The sequence below is a fragment of the Bos indicus genome, chromosome 21 (genome assembly GCF_029378745.1).
Source record: "Bos indicus isolate NIAB-ARS_2022 breed Sahiwal x Tharparkar chromosome 21, NIAB-ARS_B.indTharparkar_mat_pri_1.0, whole genome shotgun sequence".
In the NCBI taxonomy this organism is placed as follows: domain Eukaryota; kingdom Metazoa; phylum Chordata; class Mammalia; order Artiodactyla; family Bovidae; genus Bos; species Bos indicus.
Window position 1 is genome coordinate 60,314,319 of NC_091780.1, and position 16,881 is coordinate 60,331,199.

At 50.4% G+C, this 16,881-nt stretch overlaps 1 protein-coding gene across 4 annotated transcripts in view; it reads right to left on the bottom strand.

Moving 5' to 3' along the window:
• Positions 1-2,306: 2,306 nt before the first annotated feature.
• The window catches only part of SYNE3 (spectrin repeat containing nuclear envelope family member 3), a 112,497-nt gene continuing 97,922 nt past the window's right edge, over positions 2,307-16,881 (bottom strand). For all 4 annotated transcript variants that reach the window (XM_070775645.1, XM_019983747.2, XM_070775646.1 and 1 more), the window contains one exon: positions 2,307-10,158. In XM_070775645.1, coding sequence (XP_070631746.1) covers positions 9,958-10,158 — 201 coding nt within the window. In that variant the 3' untranslated portion in view covers positions 2,307-9,957. The remainder of the gene's footprint in view (positions 10,159-16,881) is intronic.

The window sequence follows — 16,881 nt, forward strand, 5'->3', positions numbered from 1 at the left end:
TCTACATTCACCTAAGGGGCATGCTTTATCTTTTGAGGACTAATTAGGAGATTAGGAGAACGAGGCTTCCATATCTCTGGCCCCATGATTGTAAGGGTCTGTTCAAGGGTATGCGGCCGGGGCTTCCCTAGTGGTTCAGTGGTAAAGAATCTGCCTGCCAGTGCAGGAGACATGAGTTTGATCCCTGGCCCAGGAAGATCCCACAGGCCTCAGGGTAACAAAGCCCGTGTGCCACAACTATGGGGCCTGCATTCTAGAGGCCACATGCTGCTACTACTGAAGCCAGGGCTCTGCGGCAAGAGAAGCCACGCGATGAGAAGCTCGTGCACCACAACCAGAGAGAAGCCTGTGCAGCTGCAAATACTTGGCACAGCCAAAAGAAGAAAAAAGAGGTACACAGCCTTACCCTGAGACTTTAGCCGGTGGGGCCTGAGATGCCTGGTGGATTCGCTTCTTCCAGTTTGAAGTTCCTTGTTGCAAACAAATCCTGTTCTTATTGGAGTCTGACGGTGAAAAGTCATCCTGTCTTTTGTCACTGGTCGCCATTCAACAAGGGTGACCTGTGGCCACCAAGGACCCCCTCCAAACAGAACAGACAGTTCCATTCTTTGATCTTTGTCTGCAGAGCTGCTCTACCAAGTCAAAAACTCAGATGTAGAGCACAGGGAACTATACTCAAGGTCTTGTAATAACCTATCATATGGAAAAGAACCTAAAAAAGAATATATATATGTATATAGAGAGAGAATCACTGCTGTACACTTGCAACTAACACAGCATTATAATGCAACTATATTTCAGTAAACATTTTTTATAAAGAAGAAAATAAATTTAAAGTAAAGCATGTTAAGATCGGTGTGGGGGGAACCTCAGAGAGTGATTTCAACGAACCCTAGGGCATGTGCTGTGGAACCCAGTCTTCAATTAGAAGGTTCCAGGTCTTTCTCGGAGAAGGCAATGGCACCCCACTCCAGTACTCTTGCCTGGAAAATCCTATGGACAGAAGAGCCTGGTAGGCTGGGGTCGCTAAGAGTCAGACGCGACTGAGCGACTGGACTTTCACTTTTCACTTTCATGCATTGGAGAAGGAAATGGCAACCCACTCCAGTGTTCTTGCCTGGAGAATCCCAGGGACGGCGGAGCCTGGTGGGCTGCGGTCTATGGGGTCGCACAGAGTCGGACACGACTGAAGCGACTCAGCAGCAGCAGCAGCAGGTCTTTCTCATTCACTGTCTGGATGCCGCTTAGGTTAAGGAAGAGTCGAGAACCTGGTTCTACCTTTTCCCAGCACTTTAGGAATGAGGGATTACACACACATTACTTCTCTCTCTCCTCCCAAAAGGTGAGGGAGATTTCTTAAGATAACAAATTAGAAAAACTATTACACGCATTATTAAAACAATGGCAGATTTTTAAAATGTGGGGAGTAAATTATGCAAGGGGCAGAGACTTTCTGGTTTCGGGGGGGCAGTGGCGGGGGGCTGTTGTTTTTCGGCTGTGCTGGGTCTTCACCGTGTGGACTTAGTTGCCCTGGGACGTGCGGGGACAGAACCTGTGTTCTTGGCATCGGAAGGCAGATTCTTAACCACTGGACCACCAGGGAAGTCCTAGCCTTTCTGTTTTAAATCCTTCTCCTGGAACGTGTTCTAGATTGAAGTACACACATCTCTGCCTTTGTCAGCAGATTCTGAATGTAACTTTCCCTTTTCTTGGCAAGCTGGGGCCCTAAATTAGGAGCCTTCATCAACTGGGTTTCCTTGCTGGTTTAAGACTTTTCCTGGAAACTGGGCTCGGGATTGCCCTTCTCCTGATTCTAAAAATGTGTCCTCTGCTTGTAGCGTTCAATGCGCTGTGGGTTAGGAAACCAGATCCCGGAGCCTAAGAACTGTTTGTTAAACAAACCTTCACAATGGGGCTCTGATCCAGGGGCTGGGAGCAGTGTTAGAAGAAACCTTCTGTTAGCTCCTTGTGCCTGGATCTGTTTGGGGCCATTTCTCTAGTCAGCGTGCATTTTGGAATTTCTAAAATTTGCTTGGACTGTCCCCATCCCTGACCCTGTGACCCAGGAGATCTGGGGAGATGCAGGCAGAGCTTTAGAAGATGCTTCCCAGCTGATGCGACGCTCACGCTGGACTGAGAGATGCTATTGCCTTGACCCCAACCCCTGCATAAACCGGGCCCGCATTCTGCCCGGAAATCAGGGTTCATCCCTCAGTCAGCCTTGGCCACATGGCATCTTTCTCCTTATAACCTCTTCAGACACACCCCTTAATCTCAGAAAAAGAAACTTGCAAACCACACAATGCTTCATAGGCCAAAATAGAGATTTTTATTTCCAAACATAAGGCAGATACATTGTAGGAAACATAAAGCAACTGCCAAAATGTCGAGCCATCTTTGAGAACATGGTCATTTCCAGCTTGAACAACAGGAAGGGGACGGAAGCTTCACGCGACTTTAAAACAGAGCACAGAGGAGAATTTCCAAGGGCCCTGGAGTCCCTCCTGGTCCCCAGCAGGGAAGGCAGGGGAGGTTCTTGGCTGCTTTTGGACTTGATATGAACTGAGATAAGACACACATGTTCCAAGGCAGTCACTGGGCTCCCCCCTCTGCTTGCCTTCCCAGAAAGCTTAATTTGTTACAAATGCGTGTTTCACCAGCACAAACAATACGACAGGAGTGAATATGGTCCCTGTGCCTACTGTTTACATAGTAGGACATTTTAAACAATGATAAAAAATTAGTTTGCTTTTGACGACAAAACTCACGACACAGCATACACACATACACACACACACACACACACACACACACACACCGGACCATGCCCTCACCTGGCTCGCCCAGCCTTAACCAGACCAGTCCAGCCACATGAATAGCTGGTCGGTACTCGGCTAGTGTCATCGGGTTTCAAGGGCAAGGATGGGCTGGTTTTTGCCTCTGTGGATTTGACTGATGGTAGACAGACTGCAGGAAGGTGGCAATGCCTCCACGTGGAGTTCTGGGGAGGTGTGGGACCCTCTGGTTCCCGAGCCCCGACTTGGGAGAGGGGGACAAGAGAAACTAACAAATCTATCAAGCTCGTGTGTTCTGGGATGAGAGGGTTGGTCTTCTGGACTTGAAATGGGCGGGTGGGGGATAGTGATACCTCCAAAGCTCGTACTAAAAACTTGCCATTTTTCCTGCTTCCGTCATCTTAGGTGCTCAACATATTCCATGATCAGCCACTGGTTTCTTCCTTTCTTCCTTTGGATCCCAGATACATTTTTTTTTTAAATTAGCCAGTCCATTGATTGGTTAAAAATAGATTGTATGCTCAAAAAAGAGGTTATTTCTAGCCCTACAATGACCATGTTAACCATGTATACACTCAAATCTTGCCTTAAACCTTTCCTGGAAGAAAACATGGAATGAATATACATAAGCAAATGAAAAGAATCAAAGCTGATCCTTCCTCAGAGGAGCCCTACAAAATCAAACATAATTGAAAAGTGAACACAGAGCTAGTCATTCCTCAACCACATACATTGAGATCATAAATGTTTTAAGAAATAGTGGCTGAGAGCAGAAAAATGGACAGAAGCCAGCATTCTCGAGCTGTTCGATGATGATCTCCTGTTGTTTTTTTTAGCCTCTTTGAACATCACGGGTTTCTAACAGACAGAGTAAGATAGAAATGGGCAAACTAGGACCCCGTGAATGGAGTCCTCCTCTCTGAGCAGGTTGCGTGCCAGCCCAGTAAAAAGCGAAGGCATGTTTCCAAACCAGCCTTAGGGAGCTTGTCAGAAGGCAGAGACCTCGGGGGTCAGCTGCCCTCCCCTTGTGTGGAGACCAGCCGGTGGCTCCCCTCAAGAGGCATAAAATGCTGGAATGAGGGGACACATCCTGGGTCCAGCGTGGTCACCCTGAGGGTCCCAGAGACCACGGGCTGATGGATCTGTCGTCCACAAGCCCAGGGCAGGAAACAGGGGCTGCGCCTCTGTGCTTCTGGGTGGAGAGGAGTGTGTAGAACACACCCATTCCCGCCTCCCACACACACGTGTACACACACACACCACGTTCACACAAAACTTTTCTGTCCATTTCTTCCTCACCCATGAAACTTCTAGAACATGCAAGGCTACTGTTTCTGCAGAGAAAATGCCTCTTTCTTCCCTCCAGTAGAAGGAATCAGAACAGGCCTACAGGCAGTCACAGCCCAAAGCCGACCCTGCCCTCCAGCTGCCCTGCAGAGGCGGTCTGTTTCTATTTTTGCAGGGGAGGGAAGCACCCTGCCTCCGTCTCCCGGCATGTCACCCTGGTGTTGCCAGCTCCCTGGGGGACTGGGCATCGGAAAGAAGTCCTGCTCTGGGACATTACCCTCAACTAGCCGCTGTGAACACACGCTCAGTCGTGTCCAACTCTTTGCGACCCCATGGACTGTAGCCCACCAGGCTCTTCCATCCATGGGAATTCCCAGGCAAGAATACTGGAGTGGGTTGCCATTGTCTTCTCAGGGGAGCTTCGCAACCCAGGGATTGAACCTGCATCTCCTGCATTGGTGGAGGGATTCATTACCGCTGAGCCATTTGGGAAGCCCTTCAACTAGCTAACCAGCTAGCAAAGCAGCAGCAACCCAGGCCTGTCAAGGAAAGAAAAGCAGTTGAGGCTGAAGAGGAGATGCCTGGAGCCCATCATCCATGGTGCAAGTCCCAGCTCGACCACTCGCCCACTAGCTGGTTGCTTTTAGGGAGACTGCTAACCCTCTCTGTTCTCTGGTTTCATCACCTAAAAACAAGACCAGGACTTCATGCCATGGGCTTTTGGAAGAAGTCAGGGTCCACTTGCAGGCCCTGTTTGTTTCTTCCCTCTCATTTCCATCAGAACAGGAAGAAGGGCTGCCTCCCTGAGCTCTGGTTGCCAAGCTCAGAAGTAAACTTTCCTGAAAGGAAGCCTGGGGCCTTTTGGGAAAACTGAGGTCCCTCTGTAGGATTCCTGGCCCCCGTCTGGACAAGGTGCTTGGGTACCAACCTGTAAGCAGCCGTCCCGTTACCATGACAACCAAAAGGCAGGCACTGAAGGATGCTGAATAGGCTGACTTTTCTCAAAGGCTCTGGGTGCTCTGCCTGATCTGTTTTTAGATGGTGAGCTTTTGTCTTTTTAACTTCTTAAAAAAAAATGATTTCCACTTTTTCTCACTTTGACAAACAGGAGGCCTTTCTCTTATAATTGAAACTAAGAAGTGATGGTCTAAGTCTTTTGAATCTGCCCCTCTGCTGGAGGTGCCGTGGGCTCCATCAGGCGGATGCTGGGAGCCACCTGGGCTGTGTGTCCTCCCAAGTTCTCTTTTGGGGGCTTAGCTGGAAAATGGGTGGAGGAAAGCCTGGAAAATCTCAGAAAGCTTCTCTTTTCAGGATGTGTCCCCAGGAGTAACTCACGTTCCAGAAGAAATTGAAGGAACTATAAATTTCCTGGGCTGAATTCAAACACAAAAGTGTTAAAAAGCTTATCCCTGGGTCTACACAGACAGGATGGGGTGGGGGGGTAGGGGATTGCCTTTGCACACACTCTGGTCAAGAAGGGCACTTGATTTATTTGCAAGAAAGTGGGTCTAGAAGTGTCCTGAGTACAGAGGGAAAAGCTATGATGCCTTCCAAAGGGGGAGGGACTCGAAGGACTCAGGGACCCCCGTCACCTGGGGAGGCAGGTGGGGGACAGTGTTGGTAAGGTCATTCTCACCCCTCAGTGATGAATGCCCCTGAGTTCTGCTGAGAGTGTGAAACCAAGACACAGAGGGTCAAGATGACTAGGCAGAGACACCTAAGTGATACCCCAATCCACTCAACCCCTCCTTCTTGCTAAGAGCTGCCCGTTTTGTTGGGGGGATGTATTTCCAGACTCCTTGCAAATGTCAAGGAACCATGTCACATGGTTCTGATCTATGAGATGTAACAGAAGTGTCTGGATGGGGCTTCTGGGAAAGCTCCTGAAAATTTTCTAGCCAGCTCATTCTCCTTCTTCCAATTGGAATCCAGATGAAAAATCTGGAGGTAGAGCAAGCATCTTGGGCCATGAGGTAATCATAAGGGAAAGAAAAGAGAGCCTCAGAAACCTTGTTTCTGACATCTCTGAACTGAGGAAATGATACCAACAGCTGCCCACCTCTTGACTTCTCACGATGAGGGATGAGCAATATCCCGATTTAAGTGCAAGTTGGTAGAAGAGGTTCTGACGTTTATGGCTGACTCTAGAGATTCTGCCTCAAGACAGAAGCCCACCATCATCTTCCCAGAATATCCAACATTGCAAGTAGGGATGGGATGTTCCGGGGTTAATTTCCCCTTTTACCAGGGGCTGCTGGGACATGGCAGGTGACTTACCAAAGGTCACAATCTCTTAACACCAGAGCTCCAGCTCCACCTTGCTCAGCACTGAGCAGGGTCACTCTGTCACTCAGTGGGTGCAGAGATCTATCCTCACCTCTTGAACGAATTCTCTGAATTCACTGGGTGAGGAGGAGCTGTCAGGACCTCAGTTTTCTCATCTGTAAAATGGGCAAAAAGTTGGCCCAAGACAGTCTATACCAACACTGGCAATCTAGCATTCCCTACTCTATCTGCTTTTCTGAAAAGTCCTGTGTGATAATTCAGCCCATCACCTGCTTTCTGGGGTTAGTTTGTCTCCCCTAGGGGCTGGACGAAAGGGAAGTGACTGGGGACACCCTAATTTTAAAATTAAAAAGGAGGCCAGAATTGAGAGTTTTCTGAGGGCACTAGGATTGGGTACAAGGATGTCAAACGGGTTTTTCTCACATGACAAATGTGAGTGATTGGCAGCAGCTGCCTGGACTGGTTTTGAGAAGGACTGTGAAGATCTCTGAGGTCCTTGGGGAGGGGAAGGGCTTGCTGGTCGATTATTGATGTCTGCCGTGGATGCAGTCATGGGGGCAGATGCCCATGTGTTTCATGCTGAACCTGCACCCATCGCTCACAGCCTCATGCCCTCTCCTCTGTTGCTGACCCAGACAGGTGACAATCCTATTGGAGTGAGAGGAACAGGCGGAGCCCCAACCCTGGTAGCTGAGTTCCCACGAGAGAAGAAATTAGGGCTCAGTCCTGACTGGGCCAGGGATGTGAGAGGCTTGCTGGAGATCACTGTGCTGCCCCAGTGGGACACACAGATAACAGACCCTCAAAGGAAGCCGCGGATTCACAGAGCAGGCAGGGACCCCTCCCCGCCCCACCCGCACCGCCCAGATAAGGCCACCCTGGGGCAGGGAGCCCGGCATCAGGTGATCGAGAGACAGCTCAGGAGGGCAGGGGCAGCTTTGATCAGGATCCCCTGTGTTTCTGTCTTCCTTCCCCTCCCCTTCCCTCCCCCACTTCTTCTTCATCTTCCTCGTCTCTCTCTCCCCGCCCCCCTCTCTCCATCATTTTGTCTCTCTCTCTCTCTCTCCCTCTTTCTCTCTTTCTCCCTTCCTCTCTCCCTGTCTCTGTCTCTCACACACATTGCACATGTGCACACACACACAACACACAGACACACACCACTGGACTGGGCAGTGAACTTGACACGTCTTACCACCTCTCATCCTCCAGGGGACAGACAAAAATACATGCATGAAGGTCCCACCGTGACACCTTCTCAAAAGGCACGTGAAAGCTCTTTGAGGTTGGTCCTCAGGAAGCTAGAACATCATAAAATTCATAATTATCTGCACCTACTTTTAAACAAAAGAGATAACACTTGAGAAGCACCAGTACACAATGGTTATGTCATATCACAACTGTCTTTATATGAAAGTAATGAAAATATCAATTCTCCTTTTTTTGTAAAAAAAAAGTTATGCAAACAAGCTCTATGGTATCAAAGTTTAAAAAATATATGTTCATTTCCTCCCACCAGCCCACACATTACAGATTCTCCCTCCCTGATATGTAGGACACGTGACCCAACTGAATTCATGTCACTCAAGCCTGTTTGAAGTTACAGATTTGGTGGGGCACGACAGTGAGCCGGGTACCACCCAGAGGCAACAGTGACCAGGATCCGCTCTGGCCTTAGCCGCCGCCGCTGTGTGGCTCTGGGTAAGTTACTTCCCCTCTCTGGGTCTCCGCCTGCATGGAGATGTTCAAAGGCCCCGCCACAGTCAACCCAGTCAGGATCTGGGTTCAGTCGCCTGGGCCGGAGGTCTTGGTTCACGCAGCCCCAGATTTTCCAGGAAAGCCGCCACCCATGGAGAATGGCCTTGTGGCTTGGTCTCTGAACATCTGGAGGAAAGCTCACTTTATACATCAGCCTGGAGGTCTCCTCTCTGTGACCCTGCTTTCCTGCCCTGTGAGTGTCCAGCTCTTCCCAGTTCTGTGAGGCCCAGAGGGCAGTGTGGGGGAGGGGGGCACAGTGCTGGGGGCCTGGACCCTCCGGGGTCTTCAGCTTCCCCTCTGTTTAAAGGCCTTTCTGCGTCTGTGACACTGGTTTCAAAGGCCTGAAGAATCCCCTCTTGGTCTCCTATGCATAGCCGAACAGACAAAATCAATCAGTAAAGAATGGTCACTAAGCATTTTTTAAAAAGGAAACTTTAGTGTTGATTTGGGGAAAATAGGATCCAGTGATGAAACACAGGAACCATTCCAGAACTCCCTGGGGAGGAAGGGATGTATTGGGTTGACCCAAAAGTTCGTTTGGTTTTTCCATAAGATGTTACAGACAACCCAAATGAACTTTTTGGCCAATGCAATATTTCCAGCCTCAAGGCCCAGGTGGCTCATGGGCCCGACTGCCAACCGCTTGCAGAGAGGGCTTGGTTTGGGGCATCTGGACCCTGGGTCCCTTGTGGGCACCTGTGTGGGACATTCGTGGCCCACAGGACCCAGCTCTCTCCAAAGTCCCTTCTGGAAGGAGGAGAGAGCCCTCCAGACTGGCTGAGCTCTGCAGATGACCCCTCCTCTCTGTCTTGGACCCCCGATCTCTGGTCCCTGGTGGGTCAGATGCTTCCCTGTGTCCCTTCAGCCGGAGCTGTAGATGATGAAAAACTCAGCCTCGGCGCCATGGAGGTAACACATCTTTCCGGCACTGTCAGCCACTTGGGTGCTACAGACATTGTGCTTATCCTTCCACGTGGGAATCTTGACAATAAGCTCCTTCTCCTTCATTTTATTCCCAAGCAGAGCAGAGAACATGGGCAGCATGACCTAACCGTTCCCTGAGGACTCAGACCACGGACCTTTCTCACTGGTCTGGGCTATTCAGGCTCCCCGAGGTCCCCCTTCTGCTGTGCTTTGCTTAGCTCCGGGTATGCTCCTTGGAGTTCTTCTTTCCTCCATTAATTTCACTCTCACTTGCCATGTTTCACTGCTGCTCCTGGGCCAGCCCCGAATCAGCCCTTTCTCTGCTTCTCACCCACAGCGTCTAGTCTGCAGTCACTCTGAAGCCTAGAGGAGCACGGCTGTCCTGACTGTACCTAGACCAAGAGTCAGTGGGCTCTGAGCGAGGGCCAACGCCATTCTTCCGTGTCGACGGCTCAGAGTCCTCTTCACGAACATCTGGACGTGGGGCTTGGTTTCTGGATAGGAGATGGCCATACAAGCGACACGTTCTTGTCCCTGCTTTCCAGGGCTGACTGCAGACCAAGGCCAAAATGCTACAAGATCCCATGGGACAAAAACACTGTTGGGAATTTTCCCAATGACAAATAGAGGTCATATGTGAAATGATACATACTGAGCATTTACATACAGAGCATATAAAAGAAATGGCTATGCATTATCCCCTCAGTCACACGCAGTACACATTTAGTATAAATAGAGTGAGACAACACTGTATAAAAAAGTAATTTTGTTCTGAGAACATCGATATAGTATTTACATGGATGCAGCCCAGAGGGCTCTGGCCTGCCTCTGTTTCCAGGTCCCCCAGGCTGGGGCAGCTGGAAGTTTGGAGAAGAGCATCCCCCGAGTGCCCCCGGTGGGGCGAAGGGGGCTAGGTGGGTGGGGGCCCGTCGTAGCGGAGCATGAGCGTGAGGGAGCGGGCGAAGTTGTTGGCCAGGAAGCAGCTGCGGTTCTCTTCCCCGACTGGGAGCAGGAAGAGCAGCAGCAGGAAGAGCAGCAGCAGCAGCTGCAGGGGGAGCGCCACGCAGCATACCTTCCGGCAGAGCGAGCTGAGCCCTCGCCAGCGCGCGGCCTGCAAAATCAGAGCGGAAGACGTGAGCGGGCTCGGGGCTCCGCACGGGAGGCGAGGGGCGGGGAGGGCCCCCGGGCGACATGAGGAGCCACACTGGCTCCGGGCTGACTCTCCAGCTGCACCCGGCCTCAGTTTTCCCATCTGTGAAGTGGGGCTAATGTCCGTTCTCCCAGAAACAAAGATCTCCAGTTTTCTCAAACCACTCAAGGCAAGAGAGGAAGAGGATAAAACAGTTACAGGCTTTGTCCATTGTCACATTAATCTTTGCCTGGTTTATAAGAATCCTGGGTGTGAATCTGAAGAAGGGCATTCAACCTCACTAAACTTCAGACTTCTCCTCTATAAATAGGAGGAATAATGGTACCTACCTGACAGAGTTGTAGTGAGGATTCAATGAAGCCGAGCCTGGCACATAGTAGGGACTCAAAGCTGCTGCCGTGATTATTATGCATCATTACTATAGTCACCATCTTTCGTGTATGTGTTTGGCCAGTGGGGTGAAGCTACCATCTGCGGGGTTATGACTAAAGACCTCTGTGTCAGAATCCCTCCCAGGCAAGACCATACAGCAGCCCTGCAGGGCCCCAGTTGGCCTCGGATAGCCAGTGCCCCTCTGGGCTCACCATGTGCCCCAATGCAGAGCCCCCCTGTTCCCAGGAAAAACGGGTTGCTGGTGAAAGGAGGCTGTCCCCCTCATCTGTTACACAAGACACATTCAAGGGGGGAAAAGTCAGCTCTTAACACAAAAGTTCGAAAAAATAACAATAAAAAAACACAAAAATTATTGCCACTATCTAGGTCACAGTCACCACCATCCCCACCATCATCACCATGATGATCACCATCATCACCATGACCACCAGCAGCACCGTCGCTGCCACCCATCACTGTGTTCTCCATCATCACTTTCTTCATCTTCCTCTCCCTCTTCCTTCTTCTTTTCCTCCCTCTCCTTGCTCCTCATCACCATCTTCATCATCAACACCCTCACATGTCCAAATACCTAATGAGCTTCTTTGCGGCAACATCCGTGAAAGCAGCCAAAGAATAGTTCCCAAGTTCTCAAGGGACTGGCTGAGTTGCAGCTTCATGGGCAGGCAGGGCCAACAGCTGTCCACTCAAAGTGGAGGCCCCACCGTCAAGGGACAGCATGGTGCAGGGCAGAGGCCCAGCTCTCAGGAACTTGGCCATCTAGGCTCCAGTGCACACTGTCCCACAATAGCTATGTGCCTTTGGGCAAGTCAGTAACTTCTCTGAGCCTCAGCTTCCTTCTCTGCAAAATGGGGATCAAACACCTACCTCTATTTTCCAGGTTTTGGCGAGGATGCAAAGTATAATTACACACCAATTAAAAAGTATATATGCTCTTATGACTAGTACTATTATTATAGAATATATCTACTAGCTCCGTGAGGAACCAAAGAGTCATTTTCCAGGGTACCAAGTCAAGTGATGATGATGATGGTACTGATGATGGTCACGAGGAGGAGGATGATGATGATGGTGACGACAGTGACGGTGAGGGTGCTGATGGCACGTGTGTTGATATCGGTGATGGTGATGATGCTGATGCGAAGGGTGCTGATGATAGTGATGGGGATACTGGTGAGGATGACGGCAGTGATGGTGGTGGTGGTGGGCATGGTGGTAACAGGAAACACGCAGGTGTTCCTGGGATGGTCTGACCTCAGCACTTCTGTCTCTCTCCCTCATGCCTGAATGATCTCACCCACTCTCCTGTCCCAGCTATCTCCTCCAGGTTAATCACACTTGTCCCTATGCCTCCAGCTTCGAGTGTTCTCACTCACCAAAGATCCCAGGCACTGATTTTATAAAAAACAGACTTCCTATAACCCACACAACGGAGAAGCACTCCTGGCTGGGTTTATCTCAGCAGTGACTTCAGGAGTGTGTGTGTATGTGTGTGTGTAATGCTGCTGCTAAGTCACTTCAGTCGTGTCTGACTCTGTGTGACCCCATAGACGGCAGCCACCAGGCTCCCCCATCCCTGGGATTCTCCAGGCAAGAACACTGGAGTGGGGTGCCATTTCCTTCTCCAATGCAGGAAGGTGAGAAGTGAAAGTGAAGTCGCTCAGTCGTGTCCGACTCTTCGCAACCCCATGGACTGCAGCCTACCAGGCTCCTCCATCCGTGGGATTTTCCAGGAAAGAGTACTGGAGTGGGGTGCCATTTAAGTAATTTAAATAGCTGAATGATGTCCACAGAGGAGACAGACTTTCCCATAGCTTCCAGGCAGGGTCAGACCTGGCTGCCAAGTGCTCTTGACCCCCACTAAGGGGCTCACCTACTGATGCCTCAGTCTATGAGTGCTCTAACTTGACTGCTGACATTTCATGCTGACTTTGCCCGACTCCAAATCTCTGACCCACCCAAGAGAGCGAAAGAGGGTGAGACATAGGTACACCCTAACCTAGGTTCACACTACAATTGAAAACCTGTAATTAATGGTCTCCCCAGTGGAGGTGGACTTCCCAGATGGCACTAGTGGTAAAGAACCCGCCTGCCAATGCAGGAGATGTAAGAGACATGGGTTCAATCCTGGGTTGGGAAGATCCCCTGGAGAAAGAAATGGCAACCCAATCCAGTATTCTTGTCTGGAGAATCCCATGGACAGAGGAGCCTGGCGGGCTACAGTCCACGGGGTCACAAAGAGTCAGAGACGACTGAAGTGACTTAGCAGTCAGTGAAGATCTGTGTCTAAGGGTCCTGTTTCTGTTTGCTTCTCCATTCTCAGAGCTACTACCTTGCTTATGTAAGTGAGGAGCTGTGCCTTGGCCACAATCCTCTGGGGCAAATGTCTTTGAAGGTCCAAAGTTCTCTTGCATTTATAAGTGTTGACAAAGAGTGGTCTTTTTCAATGACTCCTACTGCCTGTCATGTGTCTATTCACTTAGATCTCACATCTTCACTTTAAGGGACCTGGATTCTAAAATCCCCTTTAAAAGAGAAGACACATTTTAATACTATTGTCACATACTTAGAAAATACATATGTGAATGCACACACACAGACACACACATAAATAGGCATGAACTACTGTCTAAGAAGCCAATAAAGAAATGGACAGTCTCAGCTCTTTGCAGATCTGGGAGCTTCTCTGTGCCTGAGTTTCCCCATAGAAAGTACTACGTGTGTTCTGTGCAGTTACAACCATCCACAGAGAGAAGGGGGCGAACCTTCCCTGGAGGTCCAGTGCTTAGGATCTACCTTCTAAGGCAGCAGGATGTGGCTCAGTCGCTGGTCAGGAAACTAGGATTTCACACACAACCAAACCCATGTGCTACAACAACTGAGCCCACGTGTTCTGGAGCCCACGTGCCACAACTAAAGAGAAGCCCACGTGCGCCAACAAAGGATCCTGCAGGCTGCAACTAAGACCCAATGCAGCCAAAAATAAATAAAGGAAATCAACCCTGAATATTCACTGGAAAGACTGATGCTGAAGCTCCAATACTTTGGCCGCCTGATGCAACGAGCCAACTCATTGGAAAAGACCCTGGTGCTGGGAAAGATTGAAAGCGGGAGGAAAAAGATTGAAGACAGAGCATGAGATGGTTGGATGACATCACTGATTCAATGGATGTGAGTTTGAGCAAACTCTAGGAGATGGTGAAGGACAGGGAAGCCTGGCATGCTGTAATCCAGGGGGTCACAAAGAGATGGACACGACTGAGCAGCTGAACCACAACAAAACTAAGAGAGAAGGGGCTTCCTCAGGACGTTCCCCACCGCTTAGGGCGTGGAAGTAGGTAGAGGGTCGACATCATGTGGTGGTGGGGAGGGAACAGGTCATATTACAGAGGGTGATTAAATGCTGAGTCCTTCAATATCTCCCATGAACCTGGGGCTCTAGAGTTTTGAGGAATCCTGGCAGGAAGAATTTATCACAGTAAGGGTGATTGAATCTTCTGCCATTGAAGAAAAAGGATGTGGGGGAAAGAAACGATTTGGAGTCCTGGGTTCTAACCCTGGCCCTGTCACTTCCTAGCTGTGTGACCTAGGACAAGTCACTCAGCCTCTCTGAGCCTCAGAGCCTTCTTCTACTGAGGCAAAGGGAGCCTGACACCTGCCTACCAGAATCACAAGGATAAATGAGGCAGCAGAGGCTACACTCACATGCATAGCTGGTGCTCGGCAAACACTCATTCCTTTCCTCCTCCAAGTGATGGGCCCCAGGGAAGACGGGTGGCTTCTACAAGCCCCCTAAGCTTCCCCTGCACCCAGGTTCCAAGGACCAGATCCTCGGCCCCATCAGAGAGAAAAACACTGCTCTCCCTAAATACCCTTCTTGGTCCCTTAAAGGCCCTCACATTCTTTGACCAAAGGGCCTTTGCAAAGCTTATACTTTCCGCTGGAAGACCCATTTGCTTTCTTTCTCCAATGCATCTAGTTCACTCCTACTGTTTATTCTAATCTCAATTTGTGAGTCACTTCCTCAGAGGGAACTTCCCTGCCTCTAAACCAAAAAAAGCCCCTTTACATATTCTCATGGATCAACACCTTTCCTTTGGGTTACTGATTTCAAAGTCTGTGTTCCCCTTCAATCCTTGGAGGCAGGGTCTACACTAGTTTGATTCATTGCTGTATCTGCAGTAATGTTCAGTAAACATCTGCTCAGTTAATGAAATAAAAGGCTCTTTCCCTTCCTGGGCGTCTGACTGTCTGCTCCTCCCTTAGTGCCATGATGTGACCAGGCACACGCTCACTGACCTGTCTGTGAACTGTCCACACCATCCCGATGGCTCCCCAGAACATTCGGACTCCACACGTTAATGAACAACACCGCGCGTGCTCCAGCCCCACATTCAGCTCACCTCCACGCTCGCGGGTTTCCTGAGCTGCTGCCCAGCTCTGGAGGTACCCTGTGCCCATTTCTCAGAGGAAGAAACTGAGTCCACGGGAAATAAGCAGCCCAAGGTCACAGGGACAGGCTCAAATCGTCAGCACGGCTCCTTCTCCCACCCTACATGGCACTTCTCATAAGAAACAGCAGCAAGGACTTCCCTGGTGGCCCAGTGGTTAGGCGCCTACCTGCCAATGCAGGGAACACAGGTTTGATCCCTGATCCAGGAAGATCCAACGTGCTGTGGGGTAGCTAACCCCGTGCCCCACGACCACTGAGCCCGCACCCTAGAGCCTGTGCTCCACAACAAGAGAAGCCCCTGCAGTGAGAAGGACGTGCACCACAATGAACAGTAGCCCCCGTCTGCCGCAACTAGAGAAAACCCACGCAAAGCAATACAGATCCAGCAAAGACAGAAATGCACGAATGAATGAACTCTTCAAACAGCAGCAACAATGACCAAAGGCCCCCTGGGCCTCCGTTGAAGCTGGTTTCACCCTGACCTGGGGCCCTGAGTGTGAAAGTCACGTGGCATCACCACTTGGGCTTTCAGGGTCTTTTCCGGGAGCTGATTGGGCCTCGTTCTCCAGCTCAAAGATGCCTCCAGACCAGTGCCAAGAGCTCAAGGTGATGGGCAGGGGTCAGCTTTTCTCTGGCAATTCAAGATGGGCCCCACCAGTGGCCATCACTAACTCTCACTTAGCGATGAGCTCAGTCCCTCAAGGTCCCTCTCACTGATGCAGAGCCTCAAACTGGCTGGCTTCCCCTCCCTGGGTTTCCTCTGGAACCCAGAAAGGGCATCTCCCTGATGCTCCAGGGAGTCTGAGGGTATCACAGATCCCAGGCTGGGTTCCACCTACACACTTTGAATATCTTCTTCACTATGTTCTCAGTGCCGAAGCACTGAGTTAGAGCCCAAACTCACTTCCCAGGAGTGCTCAGAGGCTGCAGAGAGCTCCCACCCAGGGACAGAATGGTAGTGGCTGGGTGGGGCTGAGTTAACATTGTATCCTCCCCGGGGCAGCTCTGCATGTGATGGTCAGGCCACAGAACTGTGTTATTCCAGCCCCCTGGCTTGGTTTTGGGGAGGCCCAGAAAGTACAGTGACATAGAATCTGCCTGCCAATGCAGGAGATGCAGAAGATTTGGGTGGGTCAGTACAATCCCCTGGAGGTGGAAACAGCAACCCACTCTAGTATTCCTACCTAGGAAAATCCCATGGACATCGACAAAGAAGCTTGGCAGGCTATAATCTATGGGGTTGCAAAGGGTCAGACATGACTAAGCAACTGAGTTTGCACGCATGGCTTGGTTTTTGACCAGATGGCAGTGAGGCCATCTGAGCTTGCCTTTTGGGGCAGTTTGGTTAATCGATGAGAAGAACCTCTGGGTGAAACAATTGGAGCGAGGGGTGTTCTTGTCATTACTCAAGTGAAAATGGAGCCCCATTCAGCAGGAGATATATGGACACAAGGCTCCCTTCCCTGCTTTTCCTTCCCTCATTTTTCCTCATCTGACATCCATGCACCATCCAGGCTCTTCTGCGTCTAGGACAGAACTAAGGTCAGTGACGGTCCAGGGTGATCCAGAGGCATCCAGCTTGGAAGACTGTGTGGTCATAATGCTTTGCTTTTATGGAGACCGGGGTTTGGCTGGACGCAGGGAACACAGTGAGGTCAGCTTCATACACACTGAGTCTGAGCAGTCTCTCAAGTTGATGCCCTTCGGGTTTGGGCCTTGGGACTGAAGCTGGAAGGAGGGACCTGGACAAGAAATGGATCAGAGAGTGTGAGAGGCCTAGAGTCGGGGACCAGAGCTGGCAGGAGGGAACCGTCAGGGAGTGAGTCATGGGAGGGAAA